This window comes from Aulonocara sp. 'chitande type north' Nkhata Bay, linkage group LG18 (genome assembly GCF_057382095.1).
Source record: "Aulonocara sp. 'chitande type north' Nkhata Bay isolate Kocher_YH1m ecotype deep benthic linkage group LG18, A_spYH_male_GT1.1, whole genome shotgun sequence".
Classification (NCBI taxonomy): domain Eukaryota; kingdom Metazoa; phylum Chordata; class Actinopteri; order Cichliformes; family Cichlidae; genus Aulonocara; species Aulonocara sp. 'chitande type north' Nkhata Bay.
Genome location: NC_141361.1, coordinates 25027935 through 25045224, shown reverse-complemented (window position 1 = coordinate 25045224; position 17290 = coordinate 25027935). Strand labels below are relative to the sequence as shown.

Genomic DNA, 17290 nt, shown 5'->3' with positions numbered 1-17290 from the left:
TCAGTAGATAGTAACTCAAAAGTTATATTCAGACTGTATCATCTGTTTAGTTTAGTGTCTCCTTTTTTGAAATTGTAAATGCCATGGTTGACTGAGCTTTCTTTTGTATCACCCTGACAGGATTAACATGTTTTCACACCATCTCAGTGGGGAGTGCTTACGCTTCCTGAAGTGGGAAAACCCCCATACTTTTGTTCTGAATTAGAACATGCCTGCTGTCTTGTATAGAAAGCATAAAATTGTATGATGTAAAAATGTGTAATAAAATCCTTTACAGCTGCTTAACAGACAATGCTGCAGGACAAGCTAGCCTGAAAGATTCTGGGAATGGCTCTAACTGCACCCAAATTAACTATCTATGTAATTCTGCCCCACTGTTCCATCTCAGCCAGCAAGTACCTGCATATTTGCAGAAATAAAAGACAAGACCACATGGTGAAAATAACTGGTGTATAACCTAACTGGTTATGTGCAGAGCAGCCCAGAGAGGCTGTGTCTCTCAGAAAAAAAGATGGAGAAAGTTTTTAGAATATTATCAGAATATTTGGTGCAGAAAACTAGTTTATGTTTGATTTTTTTGTGCTGTTGTTGTTGTTGTTTTTTTTTTTTAGTGAATCAGAGTTGTAAATGTAGTATCTGAATAGCTCAGAATTCAAGACTGCTGCCGTTATCCAGCTGGAGCTGGCACCTACCCTGCTTTGACCTCTCAGTGATGCAAATCAGCTCGTCCAGAAAACTGTTCCTAACCTATGCAAATAGGAAATAAAAGGAAGCGACTGCCTTTTCTTCCTAATTCAAATAGTTTTTCCTGCTCTTGTAGCAAATGAGTTGCATAAAGTTTCACCCCATTCAGATAAAGCAGTTGAGCCAAAGAGGCGCAAGTAAATTTGATACGATTAACTGTCAAAAAAAGAAGAAGCTGAGACCCAGTGTATGAAATTTTGTTAAATTAAAGATTGTTTTTGCTTGAAAAATAGAAAATAATTTTTTCATTTTGATGCCAGTCTGCAGTTTCACAAAAGTGACAGAAACACCAGAGGAGCGACAAAACATTTTAAAATAAGATTTTTTTCATGACTGCTTATAAAAAGTGCTGTCCAGAGATAAGAAATGCATTTCTATGGTCATTTAAGAAAAAGAATAGGATTGAGCTAATATGTGTCCATTCAGTATATTGCCTTAGGAATATTTGCAGGCCCCTATTTAATAAACTTGATGAAAAAAATATAATTTTTTTTCATCAAGAAAAAAAACATGATTTTTTCTTCAGTAAAATGCAAATTGCCCACTTCCATTTTCGAATTTGTAATGAATCCTTATAGGACAAGTTTGTGATTGAGCAAAGTAGAAAGGTTGAAAAGATTAAAAAAGTACAGTAGAGGTGGATGAGTTTAAATTCCTGGCGTCAACAATTCAAAGTGATGGACAGTGCCAAAGAGAAATGAAGAAGAGTGTGCAGGCAGGGTGGAGACGAGTTTAGGAGTCATTTGAGACAAAAGGATCACAGCAAGAGCTAAAGAGGCGGTTTGCAAGGTCATGTGGAGGAAATGCAGAGGGTTTGGTGTGACAGAGGAGGATACTAAGCAGAGGGTGAGGTGTAGTCAGATGTTCAGTGACCCCTAAAGGGCGCTGCAGGAAAAAGAAGAAGAAGATGAGAAGGAAGAATCATATCCAGCACTCAACAGAGAAAACAAACACCTTTTAACTGGGAACATCTGATTTATTTCATGCCAGGAAAGGCACATTCATACACTGAATTCAATTGTTTTAATAGGCTATATAATGTTATATGCATCTACATTCAGGCAGTGCATATAATATGATTCCCTTGAATAAATGCCACAATAACATTAACATATTTTGTTAACCACAAAAAGATATAGCACATATGAGCACTGACAATTTATATATGCACACTTTTAGCATAAGGAGAAGTACATGTGCACCCTGTAGTCCATACAGTTTTACTGACCTTTTACACCAAAAGAGACATACAGTACTTTGCATCAGCAGCACTTGTTGGTTTTTATAAAGTCCATAGAGAATATATAATGTTTTAGAGCCGGTTCCATTTATTCCCAAACTATTTCTGTTCATTTGTTCCTGTTGCATAAATCCAGTCATCTCGCATCTGCACTCTCTCTTAAAATGCATATATAACAGACCAGCATGAAGAGCACAAAAGTCCCTTTTTTTGTTGTTTTTTTTCTTAACCTCCTAGGACCCTGCATCCACATATGTGGACATCACATTTTGGGTTATTTAGACCAAAATACTCAATTTTGCTTTACAAGGTCCTGATATCCACTTACGAGAAAATTTTAAATGAATGTGCTCATATGTGGCTCTTATTTTTCTTAAAAACAAAAATAAGGTAAAAAAAAATAAATCTAGTAATTCTTTGTTTTTACGTTCATCGGGCCCCAATATGTCCAAATATCAAAGAGAAACTAAAAATGCATGCCGTGGAAGAGTTCAGGTCTTAGGAGGTTAAGGGGATTTTTCGCCTTTGGCAGATTCATATTTGGGCTTCCTCTGACTTACATCCTCTGTTACACATAACAGTAATCTATCCAGTCAACAGATAAGCACTGTCAGGGAGAATCAGACTGTGCTTTTATTCACACTTTACTGTCCCACTATGAGACAAAGCAACATTCACGAATGAATGTCTAACAGCGAGCAGCACGTCCTGCTCATTCCTTCAGTCCGACATGAGTAGATATACAGTGTAGGGTGGACGGGGAGCAGCAGGGTTAGGTAACGCACACGTGTTTCGCGATCAGTTATTAGCTTAAGACAACATTTTATCAGTTTGCTGCTGTAACACCAAGATAAAAACAGAAATAAATAAACAATAATAATACTTACACACTGAGAGGAACCATTTCATTAAAAGACAATTGTGCTGGGAATTTATGGCAATATATTGCAACTGTCTGAAACAACCCTTGTGTATATATCTTTCCATACTCTGAACTCATGCAGGCTCTCAGTACTTTTTATCCTTAGGATAATATATATATATATGTGTGTATATATGTATGGTATCGAGGCAATGGCTGTTAATCTGGAAGAGAATCTCTCTCGGCTTTGATGTTTGTTTTATGTTTTAATATTAACTATGAAATCGTTACACTTTAATACTGACGCATAGCATTTTTGATTTTGAGTTTAGTGCAAGGAAAGTTACTTGCTTCTGTCATTTGTTAATCAGTCAGATTGTGTGTCTGAGATGCTGTACACTGCATATTGTGTGAATGTGGTTCCAAAACAATATGGTACAAATATTTTTGTATGTGTGTGTTTCTCCTTCAATCATATTGTCATTTATGTAAGCATGTGACACAGTTATTATCCACATTTTACATGGACAGTGTAGTATATTTAATGCATTTAATCTATTTTTCCACTGTCTGCATTTAATCAAACACAATTATTCTGTTATAAATTGCTCTTCACCCTCCCTGATTCCTCGGTTGACTATGTTTGATGTTTTTTTTTTCTTCTCTTCCACTGAAAGCAGAGTTAAAATGGATAAATTAGCCATTTTATTAAGGTAGAACAGGAGCTCTTTTCTGCAGTACTTTACAGAATATATATGATGGAGGCGAGACGATTCCAACAGCGTTTCACGCCTTTTATGCCTCGTCGGTCAGTTCTTCACCACAAACATTTCATACACAAATCATGGTGCCTTTTACCTCCAGACTTTGTGTTGGTTTGCAAACATGGTGAGATGGAGGACAAACTGGTATCAAAAAGCGTAGCAGAAACTGACTGTGTATCGGCGTCCGCCCCTCTCATCATATGTCCTTTCCCGCTTCATCTCGGAGCACCAGTGGTCATCTACATCCATAAGATGTGACCCTGTTTTAAACAGCTCTCAGCCTGGGAGCCTTAGGAATACATGCCAACTGCCGAAGAATAGGCCTTCTCCTTTGCTCTTTAATAAAACTTTATGCCTTGATGGTTATTTGTTCACAGGTTTACTGTTTTTCAGCGTGTGAAGAGTGTCACTGGCAGCGATCGCCTTCTCTGTGTCTGTCTTGCTGCTGCCTTTTCTTGACATGTCAGGCTCCCATAGAAAGAACTCATGCAGGAGGGTGTTGACAGTTTCAGGACACTCCATCATGACCATGTGACTTCCCTCTTCGATTACTTTTAAGAAAGCGAACAGGAGGATCTAAAAACCAGAGCCAAAATGGATAATCTTACAACAGATCCGAATCCAAAGCTATGAGACAATAACTAATAAATGAAACAAAATAGCTCTTGTTTGGATAAAGGTGTGATATACCTCTGCCATCCGCTGGTCCTCATCCATGGGCACAAACTTGTCACACATGCCATGAACCAGAAGAATGGGCACAGTGAGCTCGGCATGGTATACCTCGTCCCCCTCGGGCCAGTACTGACCGCTCATCATGGCTCGCAAAACGAACGGAGACACATTGAAGGCATTGCCCTGCTTCAAAAGCTGCTTTTCTTTGGCACCCTGACGGGCAAATCCAGCTCTGAAGATTAGAAAAAGAAAGAAAAAAACTTTACCAAAATCTCTTTCCTGTACATTTTAAAGATAGTTAACATTTTAAGCAAGCTATTATTTATCTATTACATCTGTCTGTCACAGTGTGTCACTACTGTTTGCAGCATCACAGCATCTTACTTGAGGAAGCTCCAGGCCAGACAAGGTGACAGACAGTGAAGGACACAAGATGGCAGTTGGAAGATGGAGCAGAGGCTGGGCTCCAGAGCTGTGGGACCCCCTCCATTGATCATTACTACCTTATGGACCAGATCGGGATATTCGTGCGCCAGGAAGGTACAAAATGACACTCTGGAAGAGATATAATGGGGTAGGTACAGCATGTTAATCACTGTACGCCACTGACTTTTCTAAGCTGACCCGTAACACAAGCATCTCACAAATCCTCACCCATATGAGTGGCCAATAAGAATGTTGCGTTTACGAGCATATCTCTTGAAGATGGCTCGCAGGTCCTCCGCGAGGGCATAAAAGGTATAAGCTGCTGCAATCTGTGGCGCTGTGCTTGCTCCGTGACCTGCCAAATCTGGCGCAATGACCTCGTAGCCCAGGCGGGAGAAGAAGTCCAGCTGGCTGCTCCAGATGTCAAGAGATCCTCCGACGCCATGCACGAAGAACAGTGCTACATCCGAGTGCGTTCCTTTGCAGCTCGAGATCATCCTCTTGGAGTCTATTAAAACTGTGCGCTTGGGTTTGCGACGGCGGCGGCGTGGAGGCGGAGCAGGTTTATGTTCCCCAGGTGGTGGAGGAACTGGAGGAGGAACAGGGTTGGGGTCTGGAGAAGAGGCTATGTCTTTGTAGTCAGCAAGCTCCACCTCTACAGTGCTGCAAGGCTCTAAATCCCCATCCTGACACTGCAGAATCTCAGAGTGCAAAACATCCCCGAGATTTTCGATCACCAGCTGGCCATTTCGGTAGACTGTGATCTTCCTCTTGCAGTGGACAATGCTGCCACTGTCGCCGTCATTATTAGATATGGGAGAATCTTTATCATAACAGTCAACATCTGCATTGTTCTTTTCAGCAACTTGTTTTTCTGTTTCTATGGGTTGGCGCTCGGGGACGATATGCCGCACTCTCAGGACTCTCCCAGGTTTCACCTCCACATACTCAAAACCATCAGAGGGTTCTGATGACTCCAGGGGCAAGACTAGATTGGCAGTCTTCCCAGTCAGGCAGCACAGTATCCCTTCAGTGATGCTAGTCAGCATGGTGTTTCCCTGCAGGAACAACATCACACAGACACAAATAAAACATATCAGTACTCTGATGCTTCCTTTGAAATGTGGGAAAAAAATATTTTTCATGTCTTGCCCTACTTTTCACAGCTCATTTAGTGTCACAGTTTCAAACATTCAAGCATTCTAACTTGTTCCATTTGCAGTGCTTTGCCAATGGCATTGGCTGCACTGCAAGAAATTGGACCCAGCTTGATTCCTACAAAACTGAACCCAAGCTGTTTCCTAGCAACAGAGACACAATGAAAAGGCTTTCTTTATCCTTCATCAGTCCAGAGCCAGAAAGAAAGTACGCCAAAATAAAGGGTACTTTAACACATTTCCGCTCCGGTCCATTCGCACCAGAACCTCTCGCCATAAGAACAGTTTCTTCCCCTCTGCTGTTGGACACATGAACAATAAACGTACGACTGTTCCCACCACTAACACATGACCCTACGCTGTGTTCACTACATCATTCCATGTTTGGCACTGATCACCACCTGCACTCATGCATATATCTTTCTACGTAGCACTTTTAATTCTTATTCTTACTTTTATTTTTTCATGTCTATTTAAGCGCAATTTATGACAGTATGTTTGCACTGAAGCACCGCAGCAATTTCCTAATGTTGTAAACCTGCTCAACATTTGGCAATAAAACCCTTTCTGATCCTGATTCTGATTTCAAAATCAATAGCCATATTATATCCAACAGAGCTGTTGAAGTCTCTACTAACACACTCACCTCAGTGACTCACCTGGCTTGACATTCTGATGCATTCAACAAACAACTGCAAAGCAGTATTTGCACCACACACCATGTAAAAAACCTAGGCCAAGCTAGATGTCTGCTATTAATAACCCCTCCATTTCACAAGGTCAGAATCAGGATATATATAAATAGAGAACTCCAGTCAGAGGGCATGACTGTACACATGTCTGCGGACTGTGTGTCTCACGACAACGTGATAGCAGTTTTCCGAACTGCGTTCTTTCCAGCGGGAGATGAGAGCTGGTTTCTATGTTTCCGTTCAGGTCCAGCCACTGCTTGACAGTCTGCTGTCAGCAGCACAAACACACACGTTAGTGTCCCCACTTTTGATACAAAACACAGTTATCTCTAGGAAACACACAAGGCTGAGTCACATCTTCAGTAGCTGGTGAGACTTTATTGTTTACTTGTTTGTTTCCTTGTTTAAGGAACTGCTGTTGTGTCTATGCACTATGTATGCATTATCTGCACTATCATTCAGCACACTTTTGTGTGAATGCAAAGTGATCTCACTGGATGCAAAATGAACCCTTATTTTTACACACAAATTGAAAACCCTTGTAACATTTGAGTTGAGCTGCATTCGCAACTCATCACCATTTAGCATTATTGTAGGATATTTGTGCATTCCCCTATATTATTGTGCGTTTTGGCAAAGTATACTGAGAAGTACAAAATAGTACATGTTGTTTACATCTTTATTGTCTTCCAATCATGCTGGGTGCTTAGTATATTTAATGATTGGTACCTTGACAGGTTTAAAGAAATATAAAAACAAAATGTAAATAGTGGGAATGATTATTTGTTGGTGGATGTCTGTGGAAATCTGACAAAAACAAATCCTTTAGGTATATTTTTGTATATTGTGCACGTGCCAGTTTTTCACCTTACATTAAAACAGAACATCAACACAAGAAGCAAAATCCTCCCCAAAGAGCAAGGTTATTACCATGCTAGTCTGCAAAAATAAAATAAAACAAAACAAAAAACCCAAAAACACATAGATAAAAAATATTCTACATGGCCACCGACAATCAACAGATCGGCACAAAACAAACTACAGCAGCACAAACCCAACAGTCCTCCCACTTAAATCTGGGCTTCTCTTCCTGACCTACAATTCTCCAATCCCACCAGCAGGTCTGGAACATGGCTGTGGGGAGCAATGTAATGGTTTCCGCGACATCCAACCTCGACCAAAGTCAGGGCTGAAGGTTACTCAGCCATGTTGAAGTTGTTTGTTTTGTGTGTCTGCATTGCAGAATATTTAGGTTGACAGGCCTGCCAACTCTTACAGTAACACACATTCGGTACACTGTGTGCTGCTGCATTTCCATAACAAGAGTCTAGCAGAGTGAGGCGCAGTCTGTCAAGATGCACGTGAAGTGAGTGGCCTATATTTTCAACATGAGACCGTTATGTTAAAAACGCCTGATTCACAAACATTTAGCGGCTTGGCTCCTACAACAACACATTATTATTATTATTTTAAACAATTTATACATCGCAATAAGATTCAAATACTCACAAATATACGCACCAAAAATGTTTATATAAATATTTATATATATAACAGCTTTAGGCTTCACAAATAGTGCGCTTTGAATGATACTGCTTGTATTATTCATAATCTGTTATTATTTTAATCCTGTCTCAGGCGAAATGCATGCATGCATCATGCGTGCAGCCGTTTATTGGCGCTGATATGCTGCACAGTAAACATCAGGTATCCAGATGCCACAGAGCAATACAAAAAAAGCTAAAACAAAACCAAAACCAAAAGATTTGCATTACCTGCAGAAGTACTGATGATTAAGGTGATGAGAAACCTGCACCCAAAGATGACAGTCAAGGGCCGACCACACAGTATCGAGAACGGCGTTGCATCTGGCGCAACAATTTGTCTACGCTAGAGATGCTGCAAAACAGTAAAAGCTCCTTATTGGCCCAATTAGACCGTCATTACAGACCGCAGGGGGGCATGGAGTGAAGATAAAGCATGCATCCATAAAAGAGTGCCACTGGTAGTTTAATGATATACCCATTACGAAAACAGACGCCCGTGTTTTTCTCGCTTCCTCTGCATCCACTGCGCACTCGGGCCAGACCCTACCCAGCCCTGCTGCCCTTGAATCCGCAGCACCAGCAGCAATCTTCGGGTATTTTCGCTGCTGAGTGGCGGTGGGGAGGGCGAATAGAAAGCAGTTGTATATTGAGGAGGCCAATGAGAGGCGCCTGTTTGCTTGTTGCTAGGGCTGACAGGCCAGCAAAAAAAGAAAGAAAAAAAAGGGGAAAGACTGTGTGGTCCTGCCTGGGCGCTGAAAAGGAGACAAATGATAAAAATGACTGTCCGGCTAATTTATCTAAATTAATTGGGCTGGCACGTGACCACAGTCGGGGCTCTGCGTGGGGTCTTATTTCAAATCCCACATCTGATTGCGGACTATGATCATAAAGTGTCACCTGAGAACGAGTTATTGTTGCCTCACCACCAAGGACAGACGTGACCTTTCAGTTTTAATCTAACACATTTCGAGCAGTGCCCCCTTCTTGAACTCACATAGCAAATTGGTAGGCCTGCTGCTGTGACAGTCCAGTGCCAGTCACTGGAAAGCAATCTGTGACGTTTATTGGGCGGAGAGCCCGTGAGCCAACTGGGTGCTTTGTTTTATTGCTTGGCGTAAATAATCATTGGTTTATCTGTTTGTATCTGTGTTTTGGACAATTAAAATTCAATTTTAAAAAATTAGGCCTTTATCACTGATACCGGCCTAAAAACAAAACGTGCGTCAGTTCTTTTCAGGATTCCTACCGTGTGCAGATTATTCACGAAACATCATCACTGTAATCATAATGTACTGCACAAAGGGATGACTTTAAGCAACAGCTTGGTTATGGAAAAGTACTGAAACCGACTGTCAGTAGAGAGACCTTCAGAATTTGTGTTTGCACATCTCTGCTTCTGTGTGTATTGTCTATCACAGGGTGGTCTTTTACATCAAAGGCTAGCCTGAAGTTAATGTTAAATGACTAAAGTTTTAGATTAAAATATAGCAACAATGCAAAAAGCAGACCCTCCAAAATGCAGGTGAATTACACATATAACATTCTAGATGGCCACCAGAGCACTCAACAGCAATTACACTTCCAGCTCAAGGAGTCCTCAGTCAGCATGCCAGGATAGACTATACAGAAACTTTATTATAAAAACATCTTCTCACATCTAAAGCTCACAAGCTCAAACTGAGCGTTAGAGTGAGGAAGAAAGGTCATTTAAGTGACTTTGAAAGTAGAATGGTTGCTATTGTCAGACAGAGTATTTCAGAAACTGCTGATCTACTGGGATTTCCAAAACATGGAAGAATGGCCTGAAAATGAAAAAATATCTAATAAGCGGCAGCTCTCTTAGAGAAAATGCTTTGTTGATGTGAGAGGTCAGGGGAGAATGGCTGAACTGCTTTGAGCTAATTGGAAGGCAATGGTAACTCAAATCCCTACTCTTTATAACCAAGGTATGAAGGAGAGCACTATTGAATGCACAATATGCCAAGATTTGAAGCAGTTAAGCTACAGAAGACTGCAGATTCAGCTAAGAACAGGAAAATGAGGACATAGTTTACACATGTTACCAAATCTTGACCAAAGCATGGATCCACCCTGCCTGGTATCAACAATTCAGGCTGGTGTTGGTACGATGGTGTTTTCTGGGCACATTTTATGCTGCTTAGTAAGAACTGAGCACACAGCCTAGATGACTGTTGTTGATCACTATGCCCATCTCATTGCTATGACCACTGTGTATCCATCTTCAGGCTGCACCCAGCAGAATAATACACCCTAAAGTCAAATAATCTCAAATGGCTTTCTTGAACATGACAGTGTGTTCACTGTACTCCATAATCACCACATCTCAATCCAAAAGAGCATCTTTGAGATGTGGTAGAACAGGAGATTAGGATCATGGATGTGAAAACAACAGATATGCAGCAACTGTGTAATGCGCATGCCAACATGGACCAGAAAAATGTTTCCAACACCTTGTTGAATTTATGCCATGAAGAATTAAGGCTGAATTAAGGCGATAGGGGGTTTAACCTGGCACAAGCAATGTAAAACTCATAACATGTCTGGTGGGTCATTCACCCTATTAGAGCAGTTAGAATATACAAATGCTAAATACCTTACACCAACGTAAATGTTGTGTAAAAACTTTAAAAAAAAAAAGTCAGTCCAACGGGACCAAAAGCAGTTGTACCGTGACTCAGAGTAATATCCAAAAATACCTCATTTTAATGTAACCATTTCTGTGGATCTTACACGCTGGGATCAGTAGGTGGCAGCATTCACTTTTGCAGTCTTTCAACAAAACCAAAGAAGAAGAAGCAGACCTGCCTGTGACATTCACTGCTCTCATGTCGGTGTCATCTGTACATTCCTAAATATCTCAAAATGAACATTATGCTGTCCTCATTTTCCCGACTGCGTGGTCTAACTCACGTGCGTAGGTAAGCGACTTAAGTTATTTGCACGCGAGGTTAACCCCGAAGCAAACAGTGTTTCTTTATGAGGCTAACATTGAAAAGCTAGCTTGGTAATCAGTTAGCAGCATGGCTAGTTGCAGTTAACCTGGATAGATACTCATGGGAACTTCTATTTAGTCAAGCAATGGCTAAACCAAACACTACTGATTTACATTTATAGGCGATGTTACGTTTAATTGCTAATAAGCAGTGTGGGCATGGGGAAAAACACAGAGTAATAATGTTTGCTATAAAGAACTTTTGAAAAACAGTTTTGGGGGGTGACTGAAACACTTTTCTGCTCTAATTTTTGCACAAGTTATTTTATCCGTACAGTATTCTGCTTGCATATGTTATGTAGAGGAGACCGGGGCCAGTTGTAGCGATCTGTTATTCAAAGCGGGACCAACTTTCTTTGATCATGCTCATTATGGTTGATCAGCCTACTCTAAATATAGGTGTTGTTTGCTATAATGCAAGATTTTAACATGGAACCTTTTTATTGTCCCAGGTAAATATCGTATTCAAGTAAAATGCACTTATAACTCAACACAAAGACTTAAAACCTATTTTGTAGAAGCTAGAACTGTTGTAAAGTTTCTGGAAAAACAGAAATGGATGTCTTGAATGTATACTCTACAATAACACACACACACACACGAGTGTGTGTGTTTCTTTTATGAAAATATGACCAGTATATTTCACGTAGTCTGTGAGCTATCAAGGAAAATGTAAAAGATGTTATAATTGCCCCCGGTCCACCACTCTTTAAGACAACCTGCACTAAATTTTGTTTGCAAATTCTTAATTAGCCCCTTTATTGTAAATATTGAAGCAGTACAACTGATATAATGCTGTTGTGAAAAAATGAAATCGTACACATAAACTTCATTATGATAAATGGATTTACAACTTGCACGACGTTACTGTATTATTGTGGCATAATTTTGAAATTAGAGTAACATATTTCAACAACATTTTAATCTTTGTTCTTCCAACAGCATTCCCACAGCAGACCTAACTGGAACCTCTTACCTTAGATCGTTCAGCAGCTGGATTGGTCCTGGAGCAGCTGCTAGAACACAGGTTTTCAAAGCTTCAGATACAATTTCTTCACAAGCTGAAGGTTCAGGAGTGTTTCAGCAGGTTCCCTGGCAGTACCAGCAGGTACGGACCCGGAAAAGAGGCACCGAGTATCAGCCCAAAAACATCAAACGAAAGAGAACCCACGGCTGGATCAAAAGGATCAGCTCACAAGGAGGCATCGAAGTGATTCTGCGGCGGATGTTGAAAGGACGGAAATCGCTCACACACTGAAAGTTCCCAATGGAAGATTTGACTTTAAAGAAACAGACCTTGGTTCTTATATGCTGAAGGTGCTCAGCATGCAGCAAAGAACTTGTGTATTGGGTTAACTGGTGTGATACTGGGTGTGGTCTGGGTCTGGCAGTTCCACAGTATTGGTCTTGAGAGTGTAAATGTGCCCTGTAGTTTTGCCCACCCTCTCTGGTCAGGGCGGTTTTGGTCAAAGTCATTAGGTGTTAGCACATTTGTGTGACTTCATTTCTTTTTCTTTTTGAGTAAGCATTGTTGACTTAAAGAAAAATGTTCCTATAATAAAATTATTTTCCAGAATCAGCATGGTTGGCCTGAAAATGAAAATACCACCTTCACTTCTGTTAGTTTTGTCCTGTTTAGAATGGCTTTTGTAGAGTCGCTGTGCTCATGAGCATGATCAGTTCATTTGCAGCAAAAAAATAAGTCTGTGTTACCTTAGTTGACACAAAAAGGTATATACATTATTTATTCTGCATATCTGATAAATGTGTATTGTGCTTGAGTAAATGAAACATCACAACAGTGGCCTAAAAAAACTAAAGATTGCCCTTTGGTTTGTACCAAAAAGCTCCTTTTTTGATATTTGACAGATACAGAGGCTCAGAATTAACTGGACGATTGACTAACAATCAGTTTTGTGGCCAGATTGGCCCTGTTTCGTCATTAGTCCGTGACAAAATCACTAAAAAGTGATCAGATAACACTTCAGTGCAAATGAATAATGACCCAAAGCATACTGCAAAAGCAAGGCAAGAGTTTGTCAAAAGGAAACAGTGTGGTATTCTTTAATGGCCAACCCGACAGAGCATGCTTTCAGTTATTATATACAAAACCAAAGGCAGGGAGACCCACAAACAAGTGGCAACTGAAGGCGGCTGCCATCAAGACCTAGCAGAACATCCCAACAAATCAGAACCAGAAGTACTTTACTCTTTTGTACTCCTTGGTATAACTCTCAAACATGCATCTAATTTAGAAGGTCTTCATTTAGGCTGTACAAATAGTTTGTTGCTCTAAAAAAGTCCTCCCTAAAGCTAGGACATCTTACTATTTATCAAATAAGAACAACCCTAGGTTTCTCTTCAGCACTGCATTCAGGCGAACAGAATCCAAGCTCTGTTCAAACATTTCCCTTAACCTTAACTAGTAATGACTTCATGAGTTATTTACAAATAAAAATGTAACCATTACAAAAATAGTCACAGCCATGCCACAGATGCATTTTTAAGAACAGCAACTGCTGATATATCTTAGTTTACTTCAATAATGTCTTCCCCTTAACCATCAATCTGTTGACCCCTCTTGAAACAGTAGTTGTTAAAGAGCTTGCTGCAGAGTTAGAGTTTGTGCCAAGATTTAGTGCATCATAGCACAGCACTAGTGAAAGTTATGAATGATTTTCTGGCCTCTGGCAGGGAACTTTATTTCTATGTTTTCCTATTAGACCTCAGTATTTTACTACAGAGAGATTTTACTACACACTGTTGCTTTTACACTGCACTGATAGACTACAGTTTGGTTATGTAAATGGGGAGTCTTCACACACAAGTTAATCATGTATAACATTGACCAGTACTTTTTACATTGTACATGCTTCCCCTAGGCAACATTATTAGAAAACACTGCAAAAGTGTCCATATTTTCATTCATATACAGATGACACTCAGCTTTAAGCAACAGAGCTAGATGACACGATTCTAGTTAAAGACATAAAGGTCTGGATGATTTCTGATTTCCTGCTTCTAAATGCAGATAAAACTGAGGTTGTAGTACTTGGCCCTAAAAATCTTAGAAATATGGTCTGTTATCAGATACCTACTCTGGATGGCATTACCTTGGCCTCCAGTAACAAGGTGGTTTCATTTTTGACCACAACATGTTCTAGAGTGAGCGCATCAAACAAATATATAGGACTGCCTTCATTCATTTGTGCAACATCTCTAAAATTAGAAAAATCTTTTGTCAGAGTGACACTAAAACAAGTTCAACCATTTTCAAAATCAAGATTGCTACATATCACTTAAAATCCAGAAAATCCCATTAGGCTCCACCCAATCTTAAATCATTACACTAATCAAAATATAAGAGAAGGTCATTTATTTCCTTGAAAAATGCAATCAAAAAACATTCATGACCAACACAGACTGTTGGTTATAAATTGTTAATGCTACCCAGTCACATGCAAAGTGTTAAGGCCAGTGCGTGACCCACTTGCCACTGGGACACAAACTTCAATACAAGAGCAGTAAATGTCAGAGTAATAGAATAGAATAGAATAGAATTCAACTTTATTGTCATTGCACATGCACAGGTACAGGGCAACGAAATGCAGTTTGCATCCATCCAGAAGTGCTTTAGTGATATAGATATATTACAATATATATTAGCAATAATATAGATATGTGAGTATATTACAGAAATGGGTCTATTATGGTATGTTATAATGTACACGGTATGAAGTATGTTGTGAATATTCTATAACTATAAGTATGTACAGGCTGTAGTGAGTACAAGCTATGTACAGGATATGAATATAAATATGAAAAACTATACAGAATATGAAATAAATAACTTTACAGAATCTGGGATATACAGCTATACAGAAATGGGAACTATGCAAGTTGTAAACAGTTGTAGGATTAAAAATTATCGAATGTACAGAATGATTATTTACACAGAGCTATACAGTAGTGCAGTTAAGATAAGTGAGGGTGTAGATAGTTTCTACAGAGGCTATATAAAGTGCTAGTGGTTGTGAGTGGTGGTTCAGTCCATGTTATTATTGTGTTTGAGGGTACAGTTGTCCATTGTGGGTGTGTGTATGTTCAGTCCATGAGTTTAACGTGGGTCAGATGTCAGGAGGCAGAGTTCAGGAGTCTGACAGCTGTGGGGAAGAAGCTGTTCCGGTACCTGGTGGTCTTAGTCCGGAGGCTCCTGTGGCGCCTCCCAGAGGGCAGGAGGGTGAAGAGTCCATGTGATGGGTGACTGGGGTCTTTGATGATTTTCCCAGCCCTTTTCAGACACCGCTTCCTGTAGATGTCTTTTATGGCAGGAAGTGGTGCTCCGGCGATGCGCTGGGCAGTTTTCACGACCCTCTGCAACGCCTTCCGGTCCGAGGCAGAGCAGTTCCCGTACCAGACTGTTATACAGTTGGTCAGGATGCTCTCGATGGTGCAGCGATAGAAGTTAATGACTAATGTCACAAACTAACTATGTACCATTACCAATTTTAATTCATACTAAATATAAATATGCAGTGTTGGGAAGGTTACTTTTAAAATGTATTCCATTACAGAATACAGAATACATGCCCCAAAATGTATTCTGTAACGTATTCCGTTACGTTACTCAATGACAGTAACGTATTCTGAATACTTTGGATTACTTAATAGATTATCATGCTTTTTACAACAATGTGAATGTACTATTGCTGTGTGATTTATTACTATTACTGAAGGTCCGCGACTCCGAACTGTAGTAAAGGGACCTCTGACTTTACTTTGTTGTGTGGGTCAACTTTTCTTGCGAGAGACAGAGAGAGGCGTTGAAAGGCTGCTCCAACGGAACTTATTGTTTTCGGAGGAAAACACGAACACGGTGTACAGTCGAGTCTTAATAGCTTACTTACAACTGGGCTCGTCAGGCACTCTTCTTGGCTGAAGTGGTTATTATTATATTTACATGCTTCCAGCTCCCGTTTTTCCTCGATGACAACTCCAACCTTTCCACTCCCCTTTTTCTCTCTCCCTCCTCGCGCTCACAGACCCATAATGTGTATGGCAGTCCATTCTCCCTGCAACACGGTCTACACTGGCCATGATGCTACATTCTTTAGAGCTATGCTTGTAGCATTCTGCCTGTTAGCTTAGCACAACAACAACGAAAAGGCGCTCTCTCACCCAGGAAACACACAGTCGCAGAGAGAGAGAGAGCGTCGCCCTGTAACCATGGCAACCGTAGCGCTGCCGCCTGGAACAACAGAACGTAGCTGTCAAACAAAACCCAAACAGTCCTGACCCGCGACAAAATGAAACAGGAAAGTACCGCAGTGTAATCCATTTATTTCAACAAAGTAACTGTATTCTGAATACCACCTTTTTAAACGGTAACTGTAACGGAATACAGTTACTCGTATTTTAAATACGTAACGGCGGTACATGTATTCCGTTACTCCCCAATACTGTAAATATGAAGCTGTAGGTAGTGATTTAATTTCAAACTGAACTTGTTATTGCTGCCGACCACCTGCAGTACCTTCGCAGCCCACCAGGGGTCCCCAGCCCAAACTTTGAGAATCACTTCATACATTTATGAAGACAGCGCTTCACAGTGCAAATGAATAATGAGCCAAAGAGTTCCTCAAAAGAAAATGATGTGGTATTATTCAATAGTCAACCCAACAGAGCATGCTTTCAGTTATTATATACAAAACTGTTGGCAGAGAGACCCACAAATAAGTGGCAACTGAAGGTGGCTGCAGCCAAGACCTAGCAGAACATCCCAAGGTAGGCTGGACTGTCATACATTATTCTCAGGCTGTCCTAAAAACTCCCTGAAAAGCCTTCATTTAATCCCAAATAGTCTGTATGTTTATTGTCCACTACTGTATTTAATCATTAGTTATTATTAAACTCTGGCTCTTTCTCCCATAGTGTGTCTTTTGTCCTGTCTCTCTGCTTTCTTCTCTTTCCACTTACACTTAACTGGTCTTGGCAGATGGCTGGCCCTTCCTGAACCTGGTTCTGTCAGAGGTTTCTTCCTGTAAAAAAGAGTTCTTCCATGAAGTGCTTGCTCTTAGGGGGATATCTGATTGTTAGGGTTTCTTTCTAATATTCTAATATAAAACATATTGAGGCGACTATTATTGTGAATTAGTGCTATTTAAAAGAAA

At 40.2% G+C, this 17290-nt stretch overlaps 2 protein-coding genes across 2 annotated transcripts; one reads left to right on the top strand and one right to left on the bottom strand.

Moving 5' to 3' along the window:
• Positions 1–1707: 1707 nt before the first annotated feature.
• LOC147308661 (protein ABHD8-like) lies at positions 1708–8734 on the bottom strand. The gene is made up of 5 exons (XM_086272464.1): positions 8336–8734; positions 4940–5769; positions 4670–4840; positions 4301–4517; positions 1708–4186 (listed from the first exon to the last, which is right to left on the bottom strand). The coding sequence occupies exons 2-5, from the start codon at positions 5758–5760 to the stop codon at positions 3974–3976; spliced, it is 1422 nt and encodes a 473-aa protein (XP_086128590.1). The 5' UTR covers positions 5761–5769; positions 8336–8734; the 3' UTR covers positions 1708–3973.
• Positions 8735–10891: 2157 nt separating this feature from the next.
• mrpl34 (mitochondrial ribosomal protein L34) lies at positions 10892–12700 on the top strand. Its single transcript, XM_086272090.1, has 2 exons — positions 10892–11046; positions 12063–12700. The coding sequence occupies exons 1-2, from the start codon at positions 10991–10993 to the stop codon at positions 12376–12378; spliced, it is 372 nt and encodes a 123-aa protein (XP_086128216.1). The 5' UTR covers positions 10892–10990; the 3' UTR covers positions 12379–12700.
• Positions 12701–17290: the final 4590 nt, after the last annotated feature.